The 24,982-nt window shown below is 38.7% G+C and overlaps 1 protein-coding gene across 3 annotated transcripts; it reads left to right on the forward strand.

Annotated features, from left to right (window-relative positions):
- CFLAR (CASP8 and FADD like apoptosis regulator) lies at positions 1-21,490 on the forward strand. Of its 3 annotated transcripts, none has more exons than XM_039354056.1 (10): positions 1-207; positions 6,554-7,017; positions 7,572-7,671; positions 8,656-8,791; positions 11,232-11,305; positions 12,790-12,835; positions 16,505-16,542; positions 17,972-18,047; positions 19,240-19,717; positions 20,673-21,490. In XM_039354056.1, exons 2-10 carry the CDS (start codon positions 6,722-6,724, stop codon positions 20,806-20,808), a joined length of 1,380 nt encoding a protein of 459 aa, XP_039209990.1. In that variant the 5' UTR covers positions 1-207; positions 6,554-6,721; the 3' UTR covers positions 20,809-21,490. The 3 variants fall into 3 exon arrangements, with proteins under 3 accessions (XP_039209990.1, XP_039209980.1, XP_039209969.1); XM_039354046.1 differs by having other exon boundaries at positions 11-207; positions 6,340-7,017; positions 16,502-16,542; XM_039354035.1 differs by having other exon boundaries at positions 11-207; positions 16,502-16,542.
- The last annotated feature ends 3,492 nt before the right edge of the window (positions 21,491-24,982 follow it).

Here is a 24,982-nt window from a genome sequence, read left to right on the forward strand (position 1 = left end):
GTAATATTTTTCTGGTCTTTCTCTCGTCCATCGAATGCACTCCAAGTTATTTGGGAGCTGGGCGGCTCCCAAGCTTAACGTCACTTCAGTAGTGACGTTTGGTTACTCAAAGGCCGCTTGGCGTCCCAAAGACAAATCGTTTGGGCTCCCAAAGGGCGCCTGCCGCATCGAGGAGACGCAGAGCAGGGCGGAGAGGGCGCTCGAGCTGTGAGTAGAGCTGGCTGAGAAGCCGAGTTGGGGAACGGGGCGTCCGTGGACTGAGGCGTGTGCTATAGTTTTCGGAGAAGAGAAGCGGAAGAGGAGGCCATGTTCTCCCGAGGCGGCTGTGCAACAAAAACCCGGGCTAGTTGCAACTCTGCTTCATGAGATCCGTGTTATAAATCATCTGGGTCTGAAAAGGAAAGGGGCGCTTGACTGTCACAATTCAATACCAGTTTCTGCTAAGTGAGCGCCGCTGAATTCGATAAGAACGCCATCCCAAGCGAGCCACGCTTGAAAGTTGTGTTCAGACTGGCCGTGTGCGCTTGGCCGAGCGGGCTCCGCTCAACGCAGGGAGCTTACTAATGAGCAAAGTCCATAAGATTGCCTTTGCTTGCGAGAAGCGGCGGAAGAAAGACAGCCTTATCCACGCGCTTAAACAAAAGTTATGGCCGCGTTAGTCCGTAGGGGCGGAGAGGGGAGGTCTTGTTCCAAAGAGGAGCTCCGCGGTCCCCGTCCTCATTTGACGAACGCGCAGAGCGTTTTTATTGCGGGAATGCGAGGCGTGTAGTCTGAAGAGGGAAGAGAGAATGCAGGGCCCGATGACTTGTTTTGTTTGGGCTTAAGCTGAGAGTCTGTTTCTCTTCCGTTTCTCCTTCCCGACGGCCGAGGGGAGCATTTTCCATTTTTTATGGATCTGCGTAACAGTCCCATTTTATTCGTATGTTTACTCAGAAATTGCCTATGCATTTAATAACTATATTCATTGATTATAAGCGCCTATGTAAGATTATAAAAGGAAAACAAAAATTGGTGGAGCAGAGCTTCGCTGGTGGCTTCACCTACAACTCCCGGAAGTTTTCTTGGCAGTAATACAAGAAATGTTTGTGGATTGATTTTTTTTCCCAATAGCTCTTGAGGATTTCTAGTGCTCTAATCAGAATATTAAGTTAGATCCTGTTGAGTTTTTCCAAACCAAACAAGGTCCGGCAGATGAATTCCTGGCGTCTTCATTTCAATTTTTATTTTTTGTCAGAAGATTTTAAATACAACTGCATGAGACACTTGATTATTCTAAAAAGTAAATTGGAGTAGGATTGTATCCTCTGCTTCTGAGGGCATCCTTGATTAAATTATCCACTATGAATAAAATGATAGTTTTTGCTTTAATAACAAGGTGTTTTTGCTGGTATTTTAGGGGAAAATCCTAATAACTTGGAGCTCTAGTCTGGACTTTCCTTAAGCAACCATCAGACTGAACATGCCATCTGAAACCTTCTATTTTAGCAATTGTTATGTTCCATTATGTCTTTGTGACTCTTAAGAAGGAAGTAGTTCTTTTTATTTACTAGAATTTGTGAAATTCCTTGAGAAAGCCTCTTAAAAAGTGTGATGTTCAGTGATACATTCAAGAAAAAGAAGGTTTCTCAAACTCTGCAAATACATAATCCTTTTAAATGATAACATGAATTTCTGTTACAATACCCACCCCCCTCTGATTAGATAGTGTCATCAGTGCAATGAACATGAATTTGGGCAAACTCTGGGAAACAGTAGAGAAGAGGCCTGGCATGCTATGTCCATAGGGTCACAAAGAGTAGGACAAGACTTATTGACTGAACACCTCACTTTATCAGGGCTTTACAAAATAAAAATTGAACAAAAAGCAATAATTGGAAATTGAAGAAAAAGTTTAAAAGTTTAATGGAAGGATGAACCTGCTTACTTTTGTATCATTCTGAAATCTGAATTTCATTTTGAAGACAGCCACTTTTTTTCACTAGTCAGAGGGAAGTAAAAGGGTATTTCTTTGCCTTAAGTCAATTTCTCTTGAAATTGGCTGCTTTTGATGATTTCTCCCCAATAATCTCTATCCTTCCCTTCCCATTTGTAATTCTGTCTGCAAAGTGAAGATCAGTTTTTCCGTTAAATTTTTGGGCTCTCCAACCTTGATTGTTCCCTTTGAAAGGAAAGGTGGCATACAAAAACAAAAAAGTGTGATTTTGCATTAAACTGGTAAACCTGCCCACAGAAAGCAGCCTCCTGGCAACTCTTCCTATCCTTTGTCTCGTGACACTCCCCACCCTCCACTTTGAGAGTACCTAATTTACAGAGTTAATGCAGGAAATACATCGCTTTTTATTTACAGATGTGCCTTGCAAGAAATGGAAAGTCAATCATTTCTTCTTCCAGAATCAACTTTACTTTAAAAGGGAAACAACCACAGCTAGGTCCTAAAAGTATATATTTTAAGTTGGAATTTTAAATGGAATGTATTAAGATGAATTGGGGAAAAATTATATTCTTGCCTATTGTAAAAATGTAGACCCCACATGTTTTCTGGATGCCCTCTTTCTGTTGCAATACACAGAACTTACTTTCACGCTGCAGCTGTCAACAGAAACTCCGGAAATTCCCCAGTTTATAAAAGTTTAGTCATTTTTTTAGAAAAGAAATTGAAAATACTGAAAGAGATGCAGTATAATTATGCTCAGTGACAGCATAATGTTGACTAACTTGGGACAAAATAGGATATGGCACGTACGTGATTTGAAATTAGTCACCAGTTGTACTTTATGTCTTATTGCTAGTCCAACTTGTAGCTGCTAAAATAGTAAACTTGTTTTTTATTTGCACTAAATCCCTATGAAAGGATAAAACATGCACACAATTGACTGTATGATATGGAGACCACAAGTTTCAATCCTTGCTTTATATGTTTCTTTTTCAACCCCGTGCACTCTATCTTCCTTCTGGTTGGCTGCTTTACACATGATTCCTGGTTTCATCCAGTTTTAAAAAATGGAACAGGCCTAATCCAAAGAGTTTGTTCATTTAATTGTGGCTGTAATGTAATTTGCTTGGTTTTGACTTGGATTGTGTTAACTCACCCATAGTGGTTTATAAGCCAAATAGCGAGCCTCAAAATACAGAACATGATTGGATGTAGGATATGATAGCATACACAAGCTATTTAAGATTTTTTTAATGGAGTGTGTCATGTGAATATGTCCAGTAGTTATTTCTAAATTATGATCTACTGTGTAAGACAACTGGCTGAATTTACAAAACACACAGTCAAAATCAAATCATATTATGAATGGATAGTGTGCAAATCTGGCAGATAGAAGGCAGCTTAAGGTCCCACTTCAACTAACCACCCAAGAAAGCAGAACTCTTGAAACAGGCATTGTCTCAAAAGGATACTTTTATTAGGGGTCAGTGACAGTAGGGAAGTCGCGGTATAGTTAAGCAAGCAATATTCCTCCTCTCACCAAAGTCATAATGTCCATTTGAAATCCAGCCAATCCACAAGTGGTATGATGAGCAGGTAACTGGCAGAGTTGGTGCCCATCTCAAGGTCTTCTCCAATTTCCTTTCTCTGCAACCCTCTTCCTGATAAAGGGAGACACATTCCTATCTCAAGGGGATGGAGGGAAGAGGGGAATATAGAAAGCAAAGGTTATTCCAAGCACATGCAAACTCCCCCTCCCCCCCAACAGAATGGCAGGCCCCAAAAGCAGAATATATGGCCAAGGAAAGGGAGGAGGGTTTTGGGGTCCTGACAGCAGCTTTTGTCAATGTGCATAAAACTCAGTGAAGTCAGTTTCCACACAGCATGCATACTTTCTGAATCTAGACTAGAGTACTCATTATTAGAAATTTATTGTTATTTAGCAGAATGCAGATTTTGTAGCTAATCCTTGGCTTGCAAAAATTATGAAAGGATATAACTGCCCTATCTGGTATGCTTGCAATTCCTGGAATGTCTAGGCTGTGATTCATCCTTCAGTCCCTCCTCAGTGCAAACTGGAATTTCCTGTGTGGCTGCAAGCAGGAGAAGCCTAGTTTTATGTTCTCTCCCTTTTATGTATATTCTTGATTTCACAGGGACTCATTTCAATCTTGAAAACTAAATCTGAACAAAGATAAACAATGCTCGTGGATTATAAAAAAGCAACCTTAGTCTCTGGATATGTTTAAATCAGTCTTAAACTTACTGGAATAATATGCTTTTGGTGATTGGTGAATATTTTTTACTATTTTCAATATCAGATTGCAGACATTGTGCTGTTTAAATCCTGGCAGCGTAATCCTATGCACTTTTACTCTAAAGTTGGTGGATTTGTTTCTATGCTTGGAAGCATAGAATTGCAATCTTGGTATCTTTGTTCATTTCTTTCAAATCTTGATTATGAGTCTTTTCCTATAAAAATGAGGCGGCTTCTTCTTTTCCAAGCTCAAACAGTACTATGAATGTATGTACATATGTCAGTTTATTATTGTTATGACATTTAGAAATCTTAATCATGGGATTTTTAGTCTCGGCCAACCCACCTCACAGGGTGGTTGTTATGGAGAAAATAGGAGGAGGAAAGAATATTATATATGTTTGCTGCCTTTAATTATTTGTAAAAATGATAAAAATGGAATAAAAGTAAATGATTGCTTGATTGATGAAGTACTGTGGAATCTTACAGAGGTAATATTTAATGAGGTATATGTCCTTTTATTCAGAGATCATTAAGAATTTGTCTAAAACAAGTGTCTAGTTATGTCTTAGTGATTTAAATTGCTATTGTAAATTTGTAAAATCCTGATCTGATGTGCTTCTGCTCTAACGAATCCTTCAGTGACCTGACTCAAACCATTTTCTGTCAGCCTGTATGAGAATGAAAAGAAACTACAGATAGTCCTCAAGTTACAACCATTCACTTAGTGACCGTTGGAAGTTACAGTGGCATTGGAAAAAGTGACTTATGACTGTTTTTTACACTTAACGACTATAGCAGCATCCTCATGGTCATGTGACCAGAATGCAGGCGCTTGGCAACTGGCATGTATTTATGATGGTTGCTGTGCCAGGCATGGTGTGATGACCTGTTGCGGCTTTCTGACAAGCAAAGACAATGCAGACGCCAGATTCACTTAACAAGCATGTTACTAACTTAACCTCAGGGATTGTTGGCAAGAAAAATCATAAAATTGGGCAAACAACTGATTTGCTTAGCAATGGAAGTTTTGGGCTAAGTGGTGGATTTTAGTTAGTTACAAGACTGGGCTGAAGCAAAATGATGTATTGAATGTGGAGTAGTTTGAATAATGGAAACGGCTAGAAATTTTTATTTTGAAAATACCAAGGTTAGAGACCATCTTCTCTCTTTCTTCACCCCCAAGTAGTTGACCTTACATTTGATAAGAAAAGGCATAGAAGATGATGTTGTAAATAAATGATCAGCAGGTGGAAACTACTAGTGGCCATTCTGTTGAGAAGCGCTTGGCGAGTGGCTATTTGGTGATTTTTTAAACTCATATAAGGACTGATCTTGACTCCTTTTCCTTCCTTCCTTCCTTCCTTCCTTCCTTCCTTCCTTCCTTCCTTCCTTCCTTCGTTAATTATGTCTTCCTGATTGCCCTCTCTTGCCTTCTGAGCTGCTCAGAACACTATCTCCAATCTAACAGATTCTCTGTTTCTGCTAGAAGGAAGGAGGGGAATGTGTGTATTTGTGTTCTTCTGTAGTGTTTCTGTGTAAGAAGTATCTGTGTGGCTGCTAGAGGCATACACGTACCATATGAATAAGTATCTGTGCCGTTACAATTAAGAAAGTTAATTCTTATAAAATAACCCTCCCTCTATATAACAATAGAAAGGGAATAAGTTATAAGCAGGGGCAGTTACAGTACAGGTAGTCCTTGACTTACAACAGTTCATTTAATGACCATTCGAAGTTAACCAGCACTGAAAAAAGTGAGTTATGACCATTTTTCACACTGACAACCATTGTAGCATCCTCATCATCACCTGATCAAAATTCAGACACTTGTCAATTGATTCACATGTATGAAGGTTGCAATGAAGTTAGGAACAGAGGAAGCTGCTGTATAAGAACTAAGTCAGCCCATCCTTTTCAGTAATGTTCAAAACATTAGTTCCCCAGAATTTCAGGTGACACTTCCAGTTCTCTGTGGAAATGCCCAAAGATTGCTCAGATAGCCTGTTTGTATGCAAAACATGTATTTTCCTGAAGTGCTAAATCTCTCCTTTCAGAAAGCATAATTTTAGTGAAAGAGACATTTTATGGATGTCAGTGGCATATTGTAACTTCCCATTTTCAGTCTGTACCTTTTGTTTAATTTTAGTTTCAGTTCCTCTGGGCATTCTAAATTATGTGATAGTGGGAGCTTTCTTGAAAACTGGACATTCCCTTTTGATTCATCCTAAGCTTCACTTCATTTGAAAAAGTTCATACTGTTCCCAGCCCGAACAAATGTAGCAGCGGATGAGATGGCAGAATGAGTGCCAGCAGTGAACTTTAATCATTGTGTGTGATTAAAATGATTTGGGTTTGTCTAGGTCTTCTCTTCTTGTCAATGGACTTTTGATATATAAAAGGCATAAAGCGAAGCCTGGATATTGAAGATCAACAATGAAGGCAGATTCTGCATTTAGAAGCAAGCCTCACGACGTGGCTTTTCTTGTTTAAAATACACACAGAGAACTATAAAGGGGTAGTGGCCTGTGATGACATTTTGCAGTGTCCCAGCATCCCTCCTATACCAGCTTGAACAGGAACTGGATACAGATGAAAAAGAAATCATGGTCTTCTTGTGCAGTGATCTCATGTCTGACGTTTCTACGCCTGGTGGCCTACAACTGTTAACAGCTTTGAATGAAAAGGAGATGCTGACCACCATCAACTTATCTGAACTATTATACAGGCTGAAAAGATTTGATTTGTTAAAGAAGTTCCTGGGGACTGGAAGAGCAGCCGTGGAAGCCAGTTTGGCCAAGCACCCTCAGATGTTGTCAAAATACAGGTGAGCTAAGTTGAAGAGCAATGGATATATTTTATGGTGTACAAAGGATGCATAACAGAAACCTAATAGGGTACCATTATGGGAAGCTGCTGTACACTGTTATAATATTGGTCCAATTAATTCTATATTACCCACACTAATCGTCTCCATGGATGGCAAAGGGCAAAGTGAAGTGCATACCTCATCGTTGGTCATTCTGTGTAGAACTGATAAGAGTTATAGTCCAAAGTAACTATAATAGCTTTCAATTTGTTCCTGAGTACCTTTTCCTAATTTTATTAAGCCCTCTGTATTCTCCATTTTTACTCTTTGTATGGTATTTTTTGTTTAGGTAGGGTTCCTGTTATTTGCAACTGTACTTTGCAACTGTAGTTTTAATTTGGTCTTAATATCTTATTAATACTTGTTGGTTGAAAAATACACATATGGTTAAAATATAGTTTAAGAAAGGAATATTGCATAAGAATATGTAGCAGAGGCCCCTAGGTAGGAAAGCAAAGCCTTTTTAAAATTAATTTAATTTTAAATTAATTGCAAATTGGGTTTGTGTGCAGGTTGTTGATGACTGAAATCAATGAAGATCTGGACAAAGAAGACTTGAGATCTCTCTCTTTCCTTCTGAAAAATCATCTTGGTACATCACACAAGGAGAAGGTAGACTTAACATGAACATGATAGTAATTCATCTCAGGTCTTTGTGTGTTACACAGGGGAAGGAACAAGGATGTCCTGGTTTATGTCTGTTGGTTGTAGGATGCAGCGATGATGTACGCTTTATAAATCAAACTTGGAAAGATAGCACTAAATCAACAGGTGGGATAGAAAGCAATAAACTTAATGGGATAGAAAGCTATGTAACCTTCAAGTTATAAATGAAAGGATGAATAAATAGCTCCTCGGGTTGGGTGGAGCATCATAGCCTTTTCTCTTTCTCTTTCCATAAGGTCTTCTTAACAATATATTGTTCCTGCATTAGGACACTGAAAGTATTGATTTCTGCCTAGGTGGTCAGTGATAATAAAATACTGAAACTGCAAGCAAGTTTCTTTTGGAAATTACCAGTGCTACTAATAACTTCCAGTTGAGGAAGCTCTTTATTGTCACTTGTTGACTTACATGAAGCAGAATTCTTAGCTGACAGATTAATCTAGAACTGTTTTTTATTTAATTTTACCTGATACTGACAACTGCTCAACAATCTCTTTCACGAATTATGTGTTTCTTAGAATGATTTGTAATAAGAATAGAATTCAATTCAATTCTGGGCCCTCCAGGTGATTTGGACACAAATTACTGTCATCCTAACCACTTCTGGTCTGGTACTCTAAAAATATAGAGAGGCAATGGGATGGGTTGGAGTGAAAGATCCTGGTTTCAGCTTGCTCACTGAAATGAACTTACATAGTTCAGGCTACTATGTTGTGTAATCTCTTCCTCATTAGTAAAACTGGAAATTCCAAAACTCTACCTTGCAAGATAGGGTAAACGCTAATTGTGAAGTAATATATTTTCCTAAACAGGGGAGACAGATAATGTACTGCCAATCTTTTTATATTCTCTGAAAGTTTAACATATAACTGTAATTTCTCAGGACTGCGTTGGCTTGTCCTTTACAGTCGTTCTGTCTGATTTTTCTAGAGTTTTTTGGCAATTATTACTGACCTGGAGAAGCTAGATCTGATATCTCCCATGCATTTGGATTTAATAGAAAATTGCTTCCTGACTATTCACAGGAGAGACTTGGCAAAAAAGATTCAGAAGTACAAACTAGAAGGTAAGATTTCCTATGTCTGGCCATTCAGCTTTAGGGGCTAATTCTCATAGTTTGCTGTCTTCACTGACAAGAGTTCTGCATTCCCTGCCTACCTGGAGGAATCTCTGGGGCTATGTGGACCAAAATTGTACTGAAGTCAATGAGGTTTATTAATATGTAACCATGCACAGGAATGCTGCTAGTAGTAAGTATCTGAACACAGTTGCTGAGTCCAGAAATTTGGATTTCATGATTTTGAAACAATACGAAATCCATAATTTCATCTTGTGATCAACCCATTTAAGTCTTAGTTGAAAATGGTAATATTAGCAGTACAATAATGTATAAAAAGTTTATTTCTCACATAATGAGAATTTGGGGAGGGAGAATGCAGGAATGAACTTGTTGGTCATGCCCTATCCTTGGGATTTTTGTTATCTGTCTGAACAATCCTCCAGACATCAAGTAGAGGTTAGAGCTTTGCACTCTAATATTCTGTCCCTTGATTTTCCCCCATTCTAAATCTTGAGTGTCTACAAACCTATAGAATATATGCTACCTATCCTTCCAGGCATGGGCCTTTGTAATATAGCAGGTAATGAGCATATGTTAGAAGATCTTGAGTTTATTTATCCTCTCTGCTTTCCTCACATATATGGGCAGCAATCTATTTCTGTATAGGATTACTACCTTATCACATGCACAGCAGTGAAATAGTGGATAGCTTTGATGTAGAGAGTAATCACAATACTCGAAGGATGTTGTGTATCTATTCTTCCTCCTTCCTTGAAGATTTTGTAAAGAGTAAGTTTACAATTGCCAAGTAAATTAAAAGAAAAAAAAAGGGATGGTTGTATATATATTTTTAATACATGAATTGTGTTATCTTTCGAATTTGAAAAACATAGAAAGGAAAATGCTTGGCACCTTTACATGAAAACCTAAAGTTAACATTTTAAAAATAATTTGCAAAACAATTGAAGTGGCTGGGAACAAAAAATATATTGCCTAATTTTTATGATAAGGTATGCAAGCTTTCCTTTTTTTATTATGCATGTGATGACCATTCTCTTAGCAGAAATGAAAAAGGTATATACAGTACAGTGTTGGATAAACAAGAAGATAAATAAATGAGAGTTGAAAGTAGCTACACAAAGATTTGGTTTTGGCTTAAACTAATTTCCAACATTCCACCTTGAAACTGCTCTCAATTCAGGTTCAGCTGCCTGTAGAAAGCTGAATCCTTCAAAAGTCCAGACATTCTTGTTCAGCATTTTGAATTTCAAATCTACTTTGATTCTATAATGACTCAAGGAAGCCTCTCCGAGTATATATAAAAAACATTTTTTCTTGTGTTTTTCCATTATTTATCAGTCTGAAACTGAAGTCCTCACTGAAATTTTACTGGTGGAAGGAATAGTGCAATTGCAGAGCTCAGGCTAAGTGAATTGACCAAAGCGTTTAAAGCAGGGGTGTCAAACTACTGGCCCGTGGGCCGGATGCGTCATTGGGAAACCACACACCCCCATTGCCGGCAATGGCGAAAAAGCTCCGATATGTTGCATGACGTCACGTGACGTCGCGAGTTTGACATGTCTGATTTAAAGCATAGTGACCTAGAAACTAGTTTCATGGCTTCATACTTTTCTTAATGCAGTTATTAAGATATTAAGAAGTAGGGCAACAATTTGGTCTCGAGAGTCAGTTTGGTTAAGGCACCAGGCTAGAAAGCAAGCAACTGAGTTCAAGTCCTGCCTCAGACATAAAAGCCAGCTGGGTGACCTTGAGCCGGTCACTCCTTCTCAGCCCAACTCACCTCACAGGGGTGGTGCTGTGGGGAAAATAGGAAGAGGAAGGTATGTTGGATATGTTCACCTCCTTGCGTTATTTGTAAAACTAATAAAGGCAGGGTCTTTCCACACATGGAGGGGAGCTGTCTGGCCTTCTTCTCCAGGCAGCAGTTTTGCTTTGTCCGTTTAACAATTCACATGGTTGCTTAAATACCACAGCTAGGAGAGCCGAGACTGCAATTATTGAATGAAGCGGTCATGTGGATGTCTCACGGAATGCTCAACAATCAAGGTTCTGATTCCAATTGTGGCTGTAAATCAAGGTCTACCTGTATTTCTTCTACTTTCATCTTCTTACAGGCTATTAAATGCATTGATTTACGCCAGTGAGATGGTGACTCTTAGCACCCACATAGATAGATTTAACAGTTCCCATAATCCTAATAGCAAGAACCTTTTCTTATAAATACTAGAAACATAAGCATTCCCTGATCAAAAGATAGGATTTCTTCTTAAGGAAGGCTCTGGAATCACCTATGTAGCAATGGACTTTTAAATGAAACTATATTTAGCATATAGAGATGGAAGAGAATTGAGCAGGATAGTTGTTTTTCAGAATAATATCACTCTTGATGTAATCTCTGAGACCTCTGTTCCATTTTTGGCTCTAGTGCACATTCCACCTATGAATGCAAAGACTCTTCAGACATCCTTACCTAAGTTATCTCTAGCTGACCCTCCAAAGGTAAGTGCATTGTAAGTGCATTGTAATTAGATAGTTTCCTCAATTTGGGGAGAAAGGGTTTTCTGAAGTATGCAATGCCAAGAAGCTGTAAAAAAAACTTGTCTAACTACTGGGAACTGATGAGATGGCAGTGTTTGATCCTTTCTAAGTGAAGTTGGCAAGATCTAGCTTATGAGTATTCTAGTCAAACTCTGACTCTTGAGTTGAGATTATAGACAAATTGCAGCCATTAGCCATTGAAAAGGAGGAATCTATTGCATGGGATTGATCATTTTCTAATATCATCTGTGGCCTCAGTGAGTTGGCTTAAAACTTGCACTCATCCATTGTGCAACTGTGTTAATGAGAGCAGCAGAGAACTCTGTTCCCCCTTTGTATCTTTTTGTGTAGTCTATTGGAGATGTTTCAAACAAACAACAATTTTAAAAGAGGGAACAGGCATTTAAGCCAAAGTCAGATTCCCATCATTATCTTTGTTTCTCAGAAAGTTTTTTGATACCGTGTTTTGTTTTGAAATTTGCCCATCTGATCAAGAGAAACCAGGGGTGATTTACAGAGCATTTCAAGTCTTTTGTTAAATGGCAGTTTGAGAATTCCTTTACCTGTTAGGACAGCTATTTTAATAAGGGATATATCCCCCTTCCCAATGGTAACCATTTTGGGAGATCACCCATGGTTGTCTCTCAGAATTCCACATACAACCACTGCACTTGAAAGGATTCTTGGTCTGTGTAAAATCAGGCAGTCCTTTGGGATGCACAGAAATCCTTCCATTCTCAGCTGCTTCTCCAAAAACCTGCTTCTTGCCATGCTGAAAACAAAAATTCTTTAAGAAGAGTGGCTAGGACAGATGTCACCATGCCCCAGAGTAGCATTTCTTCTTTTTCAGACTGTATTTCTGGCATGCTTTTAGTTACTATAGTTAAAAAAAAAATGCCATTGCAAGATGGGCAACTACTGTATTTAAATTGATGTGATTGATAATCATCTGAAAGCTGCGGTGGTACTTTGTGAGATTAAATTTGAGAGTGCTTCAAGTGCAGGCCATATGATATTCCCACTACAAAAGAGCAAGCGGATATATCTACCGGTATATATCTTCCTTGGAGAAAGGTGCAGGACCAGGAACAAAAAAATGATCAGCCAGATTAGAGAAAAGTCTATTCAGTCTAGCCTTCTGTTTTTAATCTTAATTAGTCAAATGTTTCAAGCAGTTTATGAAGGCTGTAAAAAACTGATAAGAAGTACCATATAATAGCTGCGAAAAAGACTGCTCCATTAGTTCTTAGAGCCATCGATTGATTTACTCTGAATGGATTTTGTAATCATATTTGAAAGCCAAAATTATTATTAAGCAGTTTATGTTTTGTATCTTTTCTCCTAATTACCTGTCTAGAATTTGCTTTTTTTTTTTGCTGTCACAAAGACAAATATAAAAGTTTACCAACAGAAACAAAATGTGATTAGATATTTAATTTTTACAGACTGTGAACAGGGAAAGAGTAATGAACGGAGCCTGTGCTGTCCAGGGTAAGCCCAGTTGTATCTTTATAGCCATTCTGTCTCTGATTACTTGGGAATAATACATCTTGCATTTTGTTTTGTTTTTTAATATTTGTAAAAAAAAAACCATTTGAACTGGTGTGATTTTTTTTTTCCAGAACCAGCACTCTACTCACTGCCCATCTTTTTTCGGATAAATTCTTATTATCCCCAGTTTCACACTCATCACAGAACCTTTTTCCAGTATATACTCAATGTGGTTTAAAAATCTCATTTAAGAGCCATATGTCGGGACTTCCGGTGGATTTTGCGTGCGTGATGGCGGCTACTTTGTAGCCGTCCTCCTGGGTAAGTGTAAGAACCGCTATGAACAGCAGATATCAGCTGTTCAGCGGTTCAAAATCCCCCTCCCGGGCAAAGGGGGGGGGTAGAGAGTGTCTGAATAGTGGTAGAGCCTCTTTCGCACCCCCCAAGTTTTTTTTTTTGGGGGGGTGAAAGGAGTGCTCCCACGGAGTTCAGACTTGTCTCCGCTTCCCAGCTGTTTTTGTCCTCAGGGACAAAACGAGCCGCCGCAAACACCTCCGTGCTTAAAGAGAACTGGTGAGTTTTTTTTTTTTAAATGGACAGAGCTGAGTAGAGGATTTAGTTTTTGCTTTCTTTGACTTATTTGGATTTTAAGTTTTAAGATTTGTTTCTATTTTTATTCTCTCTTTTTATTTTTTTTCTTTGTTGAAAGGGAAAGTAAAATGGCGATCGGCAAACTCCTCGGTGTTTTTTTTTCTGGAAGTTAGAATGCTGACCGGCAGGCTTTTTGGTGTTTTTCTTTCTTTCCTTTCCCTTTCTCTTTTTATTTCCTTATGATTGGAATGGTTGTTTTTGGTATCTCTAAGTATTTTTTTTGGAACGGACTTTTTTTATTTAATTTTTTTTTTTTTTCCTTCTCCCTTTTTTTTTCCTTTGAACTCCCCTTTTTTTTTTATTGTAATGACCCTTTTTTGAAGGACTTTTTTTCTGCTTAATTTTTTGTAATTTTTAAGAAGGAGTAAAACTTTTTTTTAATTCTTTTTCTCTTCCTTTTTTTCCCTTTTTTCTTTTTATTATAATGACCTTCTTTGGAGGGAGTTATGATTTTTGAAGGAATTTTTATAATTGCTTAAGAAGGACTAAAGGTTTTTCTTTAAGATGGCTCCAAAGCGTCCAGGGATTTCTACAGTTTCTAAATCAACAGTTTCACCCTCTTCTGGGGGTCAGCTAATAACTATGAAGGACTTGCAAGACATGATGGGAGATGTTATAATTCAAATTAGGGCAGAAATGAAAAAGATTTTAGAGGAAAACAATAAGATCTTGAGACAAGATTTTGTTTTGGCTTTAGAAGGTGTTGCTTCTGTTCTTGAAAAGGTGAACTCCCATGTGGAAGAGGTAGCTGAAAAAGTGGACATAATGGAGGGGAAAATTGAAAGTATGGAAAAAGAAATGGAAAATGAGATTCTTATGCTTCAATATGGACAAATGGAATATGCCTTAAGAATTAGAGGCCTGGGAGAGTCTTTGCAAGGAGATCTGAAGGAGATGGTTGCAAAGGACTTTGCATTGATTTTGAATAAAGAAAAAGAGGGAATACTTAATGAAATTGAAAAATTATTTAGGGTTAACTCTGTGGTGGCAGCACAGAAGAATCTGCCAAGAGATGTGGTAATTTACTTTGGTAAAAGATCTTTACGCAATGAAATTGTGCAAGCCTATTATAAGAAGAGATTTCAAATTGCTTCACAAGATGTTATAATTTTTAAAGAGATCCCATCTAAAATTTTAAGAAGAAGAAAGGAGTTTGCTTTTTTAGCAAATGAACTTAAAAAGAGAAAAATTTCATTCAGATGGGATGTTCCGATTGGAATGGTGGTGAATTACCTGGGGACATGTTATAGACTTAATACTGTTTCTCAAGCAAAAGATTTTTATACTTCGGTCCTGGGGGTATGTGCATCGCCATCAATTAAGTTTAAAGCTTTGGAAGAAAAGAATGTAGAATCACAGTTTGAAGAGCCTATATTTATGAAAACTGGAGAATCTTTGTGTGAGAGGCCTCAACAAGTCCAGGTTGAGGAGCAGAAGACAACTTGTGCAGTATATAATCCCAAAGAAAAGCAGCAACAGAAGAAGGTTAAGGAAGTTTCATATTTAGTGGTTTCTGAATCTCTGGGAGATGTTAGACCTACAAAGTCTTTGGAGCAATCTTTAAGGGTGGAATTGTTGCCTGAAATGGAAACTGGGAAATCTCAGTCTGAGGGGCATCAACAAGAGAGGAACGGGCAGAGGATAACTTGTACAACTTACAATTGTAAAGATCAATACAAGGAGGAATTTAAGGAACCCTTATTGGCTTCGGAGTCGATGGGAGATTCAGGAATTTTGGAGCAGTCTCCTAAGGCAGAACTTGCAGCATTTCTTACGAGTTTGATACAAGAATGGAGAAGGGAAATGGAAGAATGGAAGAATGGAGAATGGAAAAAACTGGAATGTGAATAATTAATAATACTAATATAATTGAGATTGATAAGGATGTAGTTTTTTACGGATGGAATTAGTTATTGGTGAAGATTGAAATGTTTAATGTGTTTATTAACTTTGTTGTTTTAAGTTTTGAACCTTTAATGATAATATTGTTTAAATTTGTGTTTTGAAGGGATTATAATTTGCTTATTTTAGTGAGTGGATTCTAATGTTTTAAATTTTAAAAATTTGTGGTTTTGGAGGGAGTTTATATAGAGTGATGATTGTATTTAGATTTGTTTAGGATTTAAAAGTGTTTTTAGTTTTTAAATATTATTATTAATATTTTTAAGACAAAATAATTTGTTTAATTAAATGTGCTTAGATTTGTTTAGGACTTATAGGTTTTTTAAGTTTTTGTTTTTTTTTTTTTTTTCTTTTTGGATAGGAGAGAAGATTATGAAGATTGAAGGAAATATGTACTTACTTTAAGTTCTTTAAGAGTATTTAGCTTTAATGGTATAACAAAGATTTGTATGTTTATTTTTTCGTTTTAGGATAAAGAAAGAGGGAGAAATTAGATTTTATATTATAGATATAGATATTCAAAGAAAGTAATGTTTAAATTTGTGTTTTTGGAGGGAGCTTATATAGAATGATGATTGTATTTAAATTTGTTTAGGTTTTAAAAGTGTTTTAAGTTTTTTTTTTTTTTTAATTAAGCCTGTACTCAGCTCTGGGAAGTCCAGGGGAGGGTTTGGGAGGTTGGGAAGGGGGGGGGTGAGGTAGGGGGGGGTATGGGAAGGGGATTTGTTTTTGTAAAATGTAAAAATTTTCAATAAAAAAAAAAAAAAAAAAAGAGCCATATGTCAGCCTTTCGGTCACTCATGCTTTCTTGGGTGTTTTATTTTCATCTGACAAAGTTAGAGTTGGCAAGATAATTTGGCTAGTTAAAAATGTTGTATCCTAAAGCTTTGCTGCTAACCTACTGTCATTTAAATATGTGAACTTCGATTCCGGTTCCTATTTAGCACGTCCAGTAGATACCAGTGTGAAAGGCATTGTAGTTAACGCTTATGCAGACTAACGGGTTGGAGAGGATTGTTACTTTATATAAACTTGCATGAGTTTTCACTAGCTTTCCTACTCTGAAGAATGTAGGCAGAATGCAACTAACACACTTTTTTATTATATCTACAGCAGAACAGATTCACATATCCGTTCCAGAAACAGAAGTACAGGTATTGTGCAAAATTACGATAAACAGTACATATCTTTTTGTTTAACATGGAAGCTTTTTAGGAATTAAAAGAGTGCTATAGCATTAGGCAGAAACTGATTGCACTTTCAGTGTCTGCCTTGTTTGGTTTATTACAGTTAAGTTATATTTCCTTTGCCTTTTTAAACAGTGGAACTATTGCAACATGTTCCCCACTATGGAAAGTGAAAGCGAAAACAAAGTGGCATGCAAAGTGGCATGCTGTAAGCAGCAATGAACACAGAAGAACGTGAAAGCCAATTATAAGAAATCCAGCCTCCTTAAGTTTCTCTATGCTCCCTACTGCAATTGGTTTTTTGCTTTGCATGACAATTAATTTTTATATCAGTCTATGAGTATTTGGCAGCTGGGGTCCAATCTATAACCCTTCATTCCAAGTTTGCATACACTTCATACCATACTTGAGTGTGGCCTGTGGCACTACCCAAATTACTCCCAGTGAGAAACTTTCTGACTCAAATTATAGTTATGTATTTACACACATGCAAAAATATGTGTCTATTTGTACATGTAACATTTCTAGAAAGCCCTAGTATACTTATCAGTATAGTATTGAGCCCAGGTAGAGTTACACAAAGAAAGCAGCCTGCGCAGAATACCCTAGTTCAATGATGGCGAACTTAGAGACTGAGTGCTCAAAAACCGCCCCAGCCCGTCTCCGCTCTACCCGCCCATCCCCGCTCTGCTCTGCCCGTGCTCTGCCTGCCCTCAGGGCCATCCACGGCTCACCACAGATCGCCCAGGTGGCCCTGCAGCACCATGGTGGCCACGCCCTCCGCCCGCCCCACGCAGCATCATCTGCTGCCCAGCTGCCATGTGCTTGGCTGCGCTGCTCTGCGCCTGGGGGTGACTTTCTTCCGGGGGGGTTGTTGGTGAGGAGGGGGCTGAGGGGGGAGGGGGGCTGGGGTGACAATGTGCATGCCCACAGAGAGGGCTCCAAGTGCCGCCTCTGGCACTCGTGCCATAGGTTCGCCACCACTGCCTTAGTTCAAGGCAAAATGTTAAAAATTGTGCAGTGCTTCAAAGGCAAAGGCAGAAGATTGCTTTTTGGTTAGTGTGAACAATGTGCAAGTACCTCCCTGCAACTTCTTGACTGCCATTGCATCTTTTATGTCTGCTCCCTACAGCTGCAGTGTAATTCTGGAAAAGTCCTTATTTGGTTTAAAGTTTGGCAGACAGACCCTACAGAAAAAGACCCTTTGTGCCTTTGAATCTGAAGCACTGCACAGCTCTCCCAAGGCCCATGTTTTAGAAAGGACTCTGAGAAGCCGTTATTCTTTACCGTTTTCTGCCGCACAGAGGCAAAATTAAATAGATGATGCAAAGATGGGAAGTGTGCTATGCTGATGATTTTAAAGTAAGAGGCTTCATTCATGATGTTGTTTTTGCAGGGCTGTAACAAGTACAGAATGCAAAGCAAACCTTTAGGAGTCTGCCTGATTATTGACTGCATTGGCAATGATGCAGGTAAGTGAAATGGAAATCAAGTTGCTCCTTCCTGGCAGACATTAATTGGTACACTACGTTCATTTGGGCAGGCATGTACTCTTATATCATTTTGGTACGCATAATTTTTCACAATAGCATGGTATCTAAAAATAAGTAGTAGAGTGTGCGAAATACATTTTTGGGGGGAACATTTGGTTTTCCTTATAGGTCTTGATCCTCTGCTGCTGAGAGACAGCTGCCAGTCTCATTGGTATCAAATCGATATGGAGGAATTCTGTAGTCTTGCCCTTTCTCCTGAATATGTAGATCAGTTAACCTTTGTGAAAGCCAAATTAATGATAATGGTATAAATTAGGGACATTAATTATAAGAATGATCTCACCAGTCTTCCTAAATTTTATTGCCAGAGGTTAGATTGCCATAGCCCCCAATTATGGTTATTTACACAATCTTACACTGAGTAACACAGACTTTTCCTAAGAGGATAAGTTAGAGAAAATTTTGGCATGAGGGGAGAAGGCAGAAAAGAAAAAATATGGGGAGATATTTTTTAAAAAAATCTGAACTTTAGAGTTATTCACACAATATAAATTACCATACCACAAAACAAAGTGTTTATATTTTGTTTTATTTATTTTTATCCTGCCCTTTTTTTAAAAAAAAAAAAAAACGACGACGAACATACCTAATACTCTTTCCTTTCCTCCTCCTATTTTCTCTACAATGCAACCCTTGAGGTGGGTTGTGCTGAGAGAGAATGACTGGCCCAAAGTCACCTAGCCGGCTTTCACGCCTAATAGAGAACTAGAACTCACAGTCTCCTGGTTTCTAGCCATAGGCCTTAACCATTAGACCAAACTGGCTCAATGAAATTGCAATCTTCCCTCTCAAAAAGGTTTTTGTACAGGTACTCTAAGGAAAAAGCAGAATATAAAGTAAGAAAATGTAATATGAACAGGTTGAGGTGTAATCAAGGGCAATGTAAGAGATAGTGAGCCCTCAGGATAGAACAATATCAAGAATATATATATGGGGAAGATGATGAAATAAATTTAGCAAGTGACTACAGCTAAAAATGTCTGCTAGCTTGTAATTAAGACAGGCAGGAGGCCAATAAAGGTCAACAACTGGATCTTAAAACAGTCACCCTTCCTCAGCCTAGACTCTAACCTACTGACCGGTATTCTTGCTCCTGCTTCTTTTTCTGTAGATTTGTTGACGAAAGCCTTTAAATCACTACATTTTGAAGTTCACTGTCGACGGTTTCTGAATATGCATGCAGTGATGCATGATTTGCATGAGGTAGCAAGGTTAAGAGCTCACAAAGATGCAGATTGTTTTGTTTGTGTGCTTGTCAGTCGAGGGGACCATCAACATATATTCTGCACAGACCATAGTGTCCCAGGATTTCAACTGGAAAGGCTGAAGGATTTCTTTACCGGTGAGAGGTGCCCTGATCTCTTAGGGAAACCAAAGCTCTTTTTTATCCAGAACTATATTGAGCCCCCAAATTGGCAAGGGAATGCCAGCCTGACAGAAGCAGATGGAGATCTATGCACAATCCCACAAGTAGCAGACATTCTCTGGAGCCACTGCACATTGGATGCCTCTGCACTGGAGAGATCCCCATGCTCATCATCCTATTATCTTTCCACTTTGGCTAACCTTCTGATGGATCCTCAGAAAAGGTAGGTAGGTGTTTATGTCAGATACTAGCCACGCAGGAGTTCATGCTATTCCATGGGAGAATGGAAAATAGATAGGAATATGAAAAAAAGCATTCTGCCAATGCTTGTTTACAGCAATAAAGTACAGCATTGATATTGGTCCCTGCAGGAAGAGACAGAAGTGGGACAGTTTTGACACGTGTCAAAGTACACTATAGAAATGTAGTGGTTTCCCTGTAACTGAGCAATGTCCTCCATATACATTACTTTATAGAAGGGAACTGGAGGACTTGGAGCCACTGCTTGCCATAAACACATAAGGCCTCTATTTCAGACAAGCGATGGAAACATTGATACAAACACATCTTTCTTGTCCCATGTATAGAACAGGGAAAACGTCTTGAAGAATTCCTCAAAAAATAAATGTTACTCTGTTACGTCCTCCAGGTAATACAAGGAGTGTTGCTTACTTGGGAGAAGCCATGTGAAACATAACACAAAGCCTCAAGTTCTCTTAAAGATATTTACCGTAAATGCCGGCGTATAAGGCGACTTCCGCGAGCGCTGAAATCGGCGCCAAAGACGGGGGTCGTCTTATACGCTGAGTCGTCTTATACGCCGGAAATACTGGTAGTTTCCGGCGTATAAGACGACGTTCTAGGAATGCGGCCTGGCTATAAAGATGGGGGTCGTCTTATACGCCGGGTCGCCTTGTACGCCGGCATTTATGGTACTTGGAAGTAAAGTCCCTTGCAAGGAGATGCCGTGTTTGCATCTGTGCATGCTCAAACACCCCAAATACTGCATAGTCCAAGTGTGCCTTAAGATAGTTGAATAACCTTTAGCTAAAGAACAGAACTGGGCAGTTTTGCAAAATATGGAGCTGTTCACCTGCAGCTTTTACCTATTTATAAAAGTTATATAATCTTATGTTTAAGATATTTTTTTCTCCCTCATTTCCCCTTTTTCTATGCAGAAAGCTGCCTCTGTTGGATATTTTTTTGGAGCTGAACAACAGAGTTTATGAATGGAATAGGATTAATCCTGCAGAACAGTACTTACTCTCATTGAAGCACACCCTGAGGAAAAAACTTTTCCTGACGGACAAGTAAAGGCCTTTGAGAAGCTTTTCTGAGATTTATCAGATTTTCTTGGAGAGTCAAGCACAGCATCGCAATAGTATTCAGGAACATTTTGTATTTTTAAACTTAAGTAATTCAGAGAATTGCTGATCTTGGAAAAGAAAGAACTAGTAAGAATAAATAGCTATTCCTACAATGTATTACTTAAGATCTTATTGTACATCATCGATACCATTGAATATGTGCCTTATTTAAATAACTTGTCATGATCTTTCTCAAAGCTTCCCTCAGAAAAGTATATTATTTTCTGTCTTGCTTATGAATATAGGTTCAAACAAAATCCAAGATGGATTGTTGCGAGGCAACATAATTGTCTCAGCATGCAAGTATAATCAAAACTAATGGGTAATGAGTAAAGTACAGTGTAAATGTTTTGAGCCACAAGTAAAGAAGTATCAGTGCTTGGTTGGAAGAATCTTCTTGCAGAAATTGCACTGAAAAATGAGGCTAGAAATTGGGGGGGGCTTCTGAGCTCTGTAGCGTATATACAGTACTAAATATTAACCTGGAGAGTATTATAATAGTTATAATAATTAGTAATACTATACTAGTAATTTTGTCTAATATACAAGTATGTATGTATTTCATCTCTGTATCTTGAGATATGCGTATTGTGCATTTGTATTTTAAAAATTGTTTCAATTACTTTGCATATTTGGTGCTGGTTAATACTTTTTTTTCTGTGGAAGCTAGTCAGGAACATTTCAGTCTTTGTCAGATGCAAAGAACCAGAATGACAATGTGAACTGATCAAAGTAGTTTCTTTACTGTTGTTTACTTATTTACAAGAATCTCACCAGACTAACTGCATTCTTTTGGGAACAGTCAGATAAAGCCTTCAAGGAACTTAAGGGGAGTCTGGCCTCTCCAGTCTGTTTATTCCACTCTCTATTTAAGCTGGACAGACTATCACAATCTTATATATTTATAGATATTCTTGGGGAAATCTTTCCTTTTTAAATGTAAATTAATTATTTTGTTAATTGTTTGATTGATATTATTTCAGTAATTAGTTTTAGACCTAGTGAGAAGGAGTGATTTATTTGTTGCTGGAAACTTGTTACTGTAGGACCAGGCTGAAGCAGCTTTATAGCTAAAGAAGAAACAGACATATAAGCAGGGTGGACAAAATCAGGAATCTTGTCTGTCTCCTTCGGGGAGCTACAGGTAGTCCTCAATTTATGACTGCAATTCAGTCTAAAATTTCTGTTGCTAAGTGAGACAGTTGTTAAGTGAATTTTGCCCCATTTTATGACATTTCTTGCCACAGTTGGTAAATGAATTACTGCAGTTAAGTTAGCAACACAGTTGTTAAGTGAATCTGGCTTCCCATTCACTTTGTCAGAAAGTGGCAAAAGATGATCAAGAGACACCGGAACACTGCAACTGTCATAAATATGAGCCAGTTGCCAAGCGGTTGAATTTTGATCATATGACTATGGGGATGCTACAACAGTCATAAGTGTGAAAAATAGTCGTTAAGTCATTTTTTTCAGCGCCACTGTAATGTTGAAGGGTTACTAAATGAACTGTTATAAGTTGAGGACTACCTGCTATTCCCCCCCCCCCACACACACACAAACATTCACACTTATACACATCCTTCTCAACTAGGCTGCCAGGTACCAGCTAGAGCAATCAAGTCTGCAACTAAAGACTGCAAAGAGTGGGCAGACTTCAGGATCCTTTTTATCCCCCAGTCTTTGCTTTTTGATTCACAAGACTGGCAGCTACTCTTGCCTCGTTAACAGTCTGGCAGCTGTTGATGGGAGTTGGTGGGAGGAAGTGTTTCATGTGCTCAGGGCCAACTTCTTTTGTCTGGTTCAAGTGACATTTTGTTTCCCTTTGTTTCGCCAACAACTTTGAAAAAAGTCATCTCTAAAAAAAAAGGCATGTGTAAAAGTTGTTCAGCAAAATGGAGGACACTCTTGGCAGGCTTTAGCTGTCTGGCTGACTGCCTGTAGAGGGCGATCTACAATCTAGCATTTAAGTCCTAGCTGGACTCTACAGGGTGCTCAGGAGAGCTAAAGCTTGCAAAGACCCAGGTTCCTTCATTTTGTTGCACAACTTTTAGAGATGACTTTTTTTCCCCCTTTAGTTCAGGGGGGAAAGCGGCAGAAAGATATTAATTTTTTGCTCCCTTCATTCCTCAACTCTTCAGGCTGGAGTCAAGATAAGGTTTTTAAAAGGGATAGAGATTCGAGAGCAGAACGAAAGTTTAGTTTTAGCACCTAATGGGTTAGTACCTAATTATCACCTCGGTCATATTTCTCCCTAATTCAGTACCATAAAAATTGTATCAGTATCTAATCTCGGGCTAAAGTGTATAAAATATTTTGATTTGGAAAAGTCACATGGATTTTACATGTGACTTTTACTTTTAATCAGTTGTATATTGGGGGGAGGGAAAACAGCTCTCTGGGGAATTTTTTTTTAAAAAAGCACTCAGAAATCAGGAGTGGGAGTAGGGCCCCCACAATATTATGCGTTGATTTCCGCCGTCCGCTCATCTTTTCCAGTTTGCAAGCGAAAGGAGAGGATCCACATCGCTTCCCTTCCCCCGCCCAGCAGCAGCAGATCTCGGCCACATGAGGGTCTCTCCCCGCCCCTTCGGTCACCCAACTATCTCTTTTCCATACCCCTCACCTCTTTAAGACCGCAAGTGGACTCCTTTACCCATTTAGTGTATGTGATGCAACTATCCGGAAGATGAAAAAATAGATGTCGAGGCAGCTTCCTCCTTTATATTTACACCCTCTTTAAAAACGTAACTGCTGTGAAAGAGGGAAGGGCAGGGAACGATTTCTGGCCTCACTATAACTGTTTTAAACCTGCTGACCAGGTCGGGGATAAAACATTCACAGGGGTGGGGACAGCGCATTCCCAGCCACTGATACAAACAAGCTCATTTCCCACCAGGTCGCTGCAAGAGGAGGAGCAAAGCTGTGTCAATCCTGGAGGGGTCCAAGCTGGAAATTCAAAATGTAAACTGAGCACCAGAATTTCGTGAGCTTTTTAAAGAGAAAATCGCTCTGTTGTGCCCAGACAGGAGTTTTCTGAGCACTTAATCGCAGAGGGTCCGTTGGTCCTGAGCGTTCCCTGCGTGTTTTAGTATCGCGGCTGCTTCTAATGAATGAATTCGGGAAAAGGACTTGAAGTTTTGGTGCATTTTAAACTTCGCAACTCCAGTTAATTTTTCAGGAGCCAGAATTGAGGTAGCAAGCAAGTTTGGTGTCTCAGTAAGCCAAGAGAAGAGGCTCCATTTTCCTGGATCTCACTGTTTGCGTCCTTCCTTTCCCAGCCTTGACTCTGCCCAGGCAAAAGCCAAATGAGTTACAAAGGGAAGTCTGGAAAGCCCCAAAGGAAATGGACATTGATGACGACCGTTGCTATGTGATCTACCTTCAATTATAAATTACAAACTTCGTATTTGCTGAATGTTTATATAGAAAATGATGAATTTATCCCACTTAAGAACTCTCCAGGCCCTGTTTTTCAGAAGGTGGGATAGAGCTTTGGAAGCACAACGGTATAAAATCCTCCTGAAGGACTAATCTCAGATGATTTACTATGTTCCAGAAGATGCTCCATTATCCTGCCCCATACATACTTGAATCAGTGCCATTTTAGTATTTGGATTGACATGTTGCGAAAAGTTGAATGCTTTCAAAGAAAAGTTTCTTCTTTGGTAGCAATGGGTGGAAAGAAGTAATTTTTCAAATTTTCCCTTACTTGAAAAAATGGTCAATGTTCATGGATCTATGATTCCAATTGTGCATGAAGAAATCGTGGCTCATTTGGAAATGCTGTCAGAATCGTTTGATAGATATTTTGCTGCTGGAGACCTGAAGATTTCTGAAGAATGATCCATATTCCTACAATTTGGAGAAAATGTCAGATGATGATAAGCTGAAGGAAGATCTTGATTTGCGGACAAGTCAGATCTTAAAATGAAATTTGAAAGCAACACTTTGGAGGAGTATTGGTGTTCAGCAGTAGATGGGTTTCCAAGACTTTGTGAAAAAGCACTGGGTGTCCTTATCCCATTTTCGACAACATATTTATGTGAGGCAGGATTCAGTTCTCTTGTCAATCAAGACAAAATTGAGAAATCGCCTGAACTCACAAGCAGACTTGAGAACAC

This window comes from Crotalus tigris, unplaced genomic scaffold (assembly GCF_016545835.1).
Source record: "Crotalus tigris isolate CLP2741 ecotype Arizona unplaced genomic scaffold, ASM1654583v1 scf7180000017568.12009008, whole genome shotgun sequence".
Taxonomy (NCBI): Eukaryota; Metazoa; Chordata; class Lepidosauria; order Squamata; family Viperidae; genus Crotalus; species Crotalus tigris.

What these genes read in the sequence shown, in the direction of transcription:
- CFLAR (XM_039354046.1), top strand. Translation starts at nt 6,722, where the DNA reads ATGACATTTTGCAGTGTCCCAGCATCCCTCCTATACCAGCTTGAACAG. An exon ending in TCAGAAGTACAAACTAGAAG is followed by an intron (nt 8,792 to 11,231) that starts GTAAGATTTCCT and finishes TTTTGGCTCTAG; the next exon opens with TGCACATTCCACCTATGAAT. An exon ending in CTGCATTGGCAATGATGCAG is followed by an intron (nt 18,048 to 19,239) that starts GTAAGTGAAATG and finishes CTTTTTCTGTAG; the next exon opens with ATTTGTTGACGAAAGCCTTT.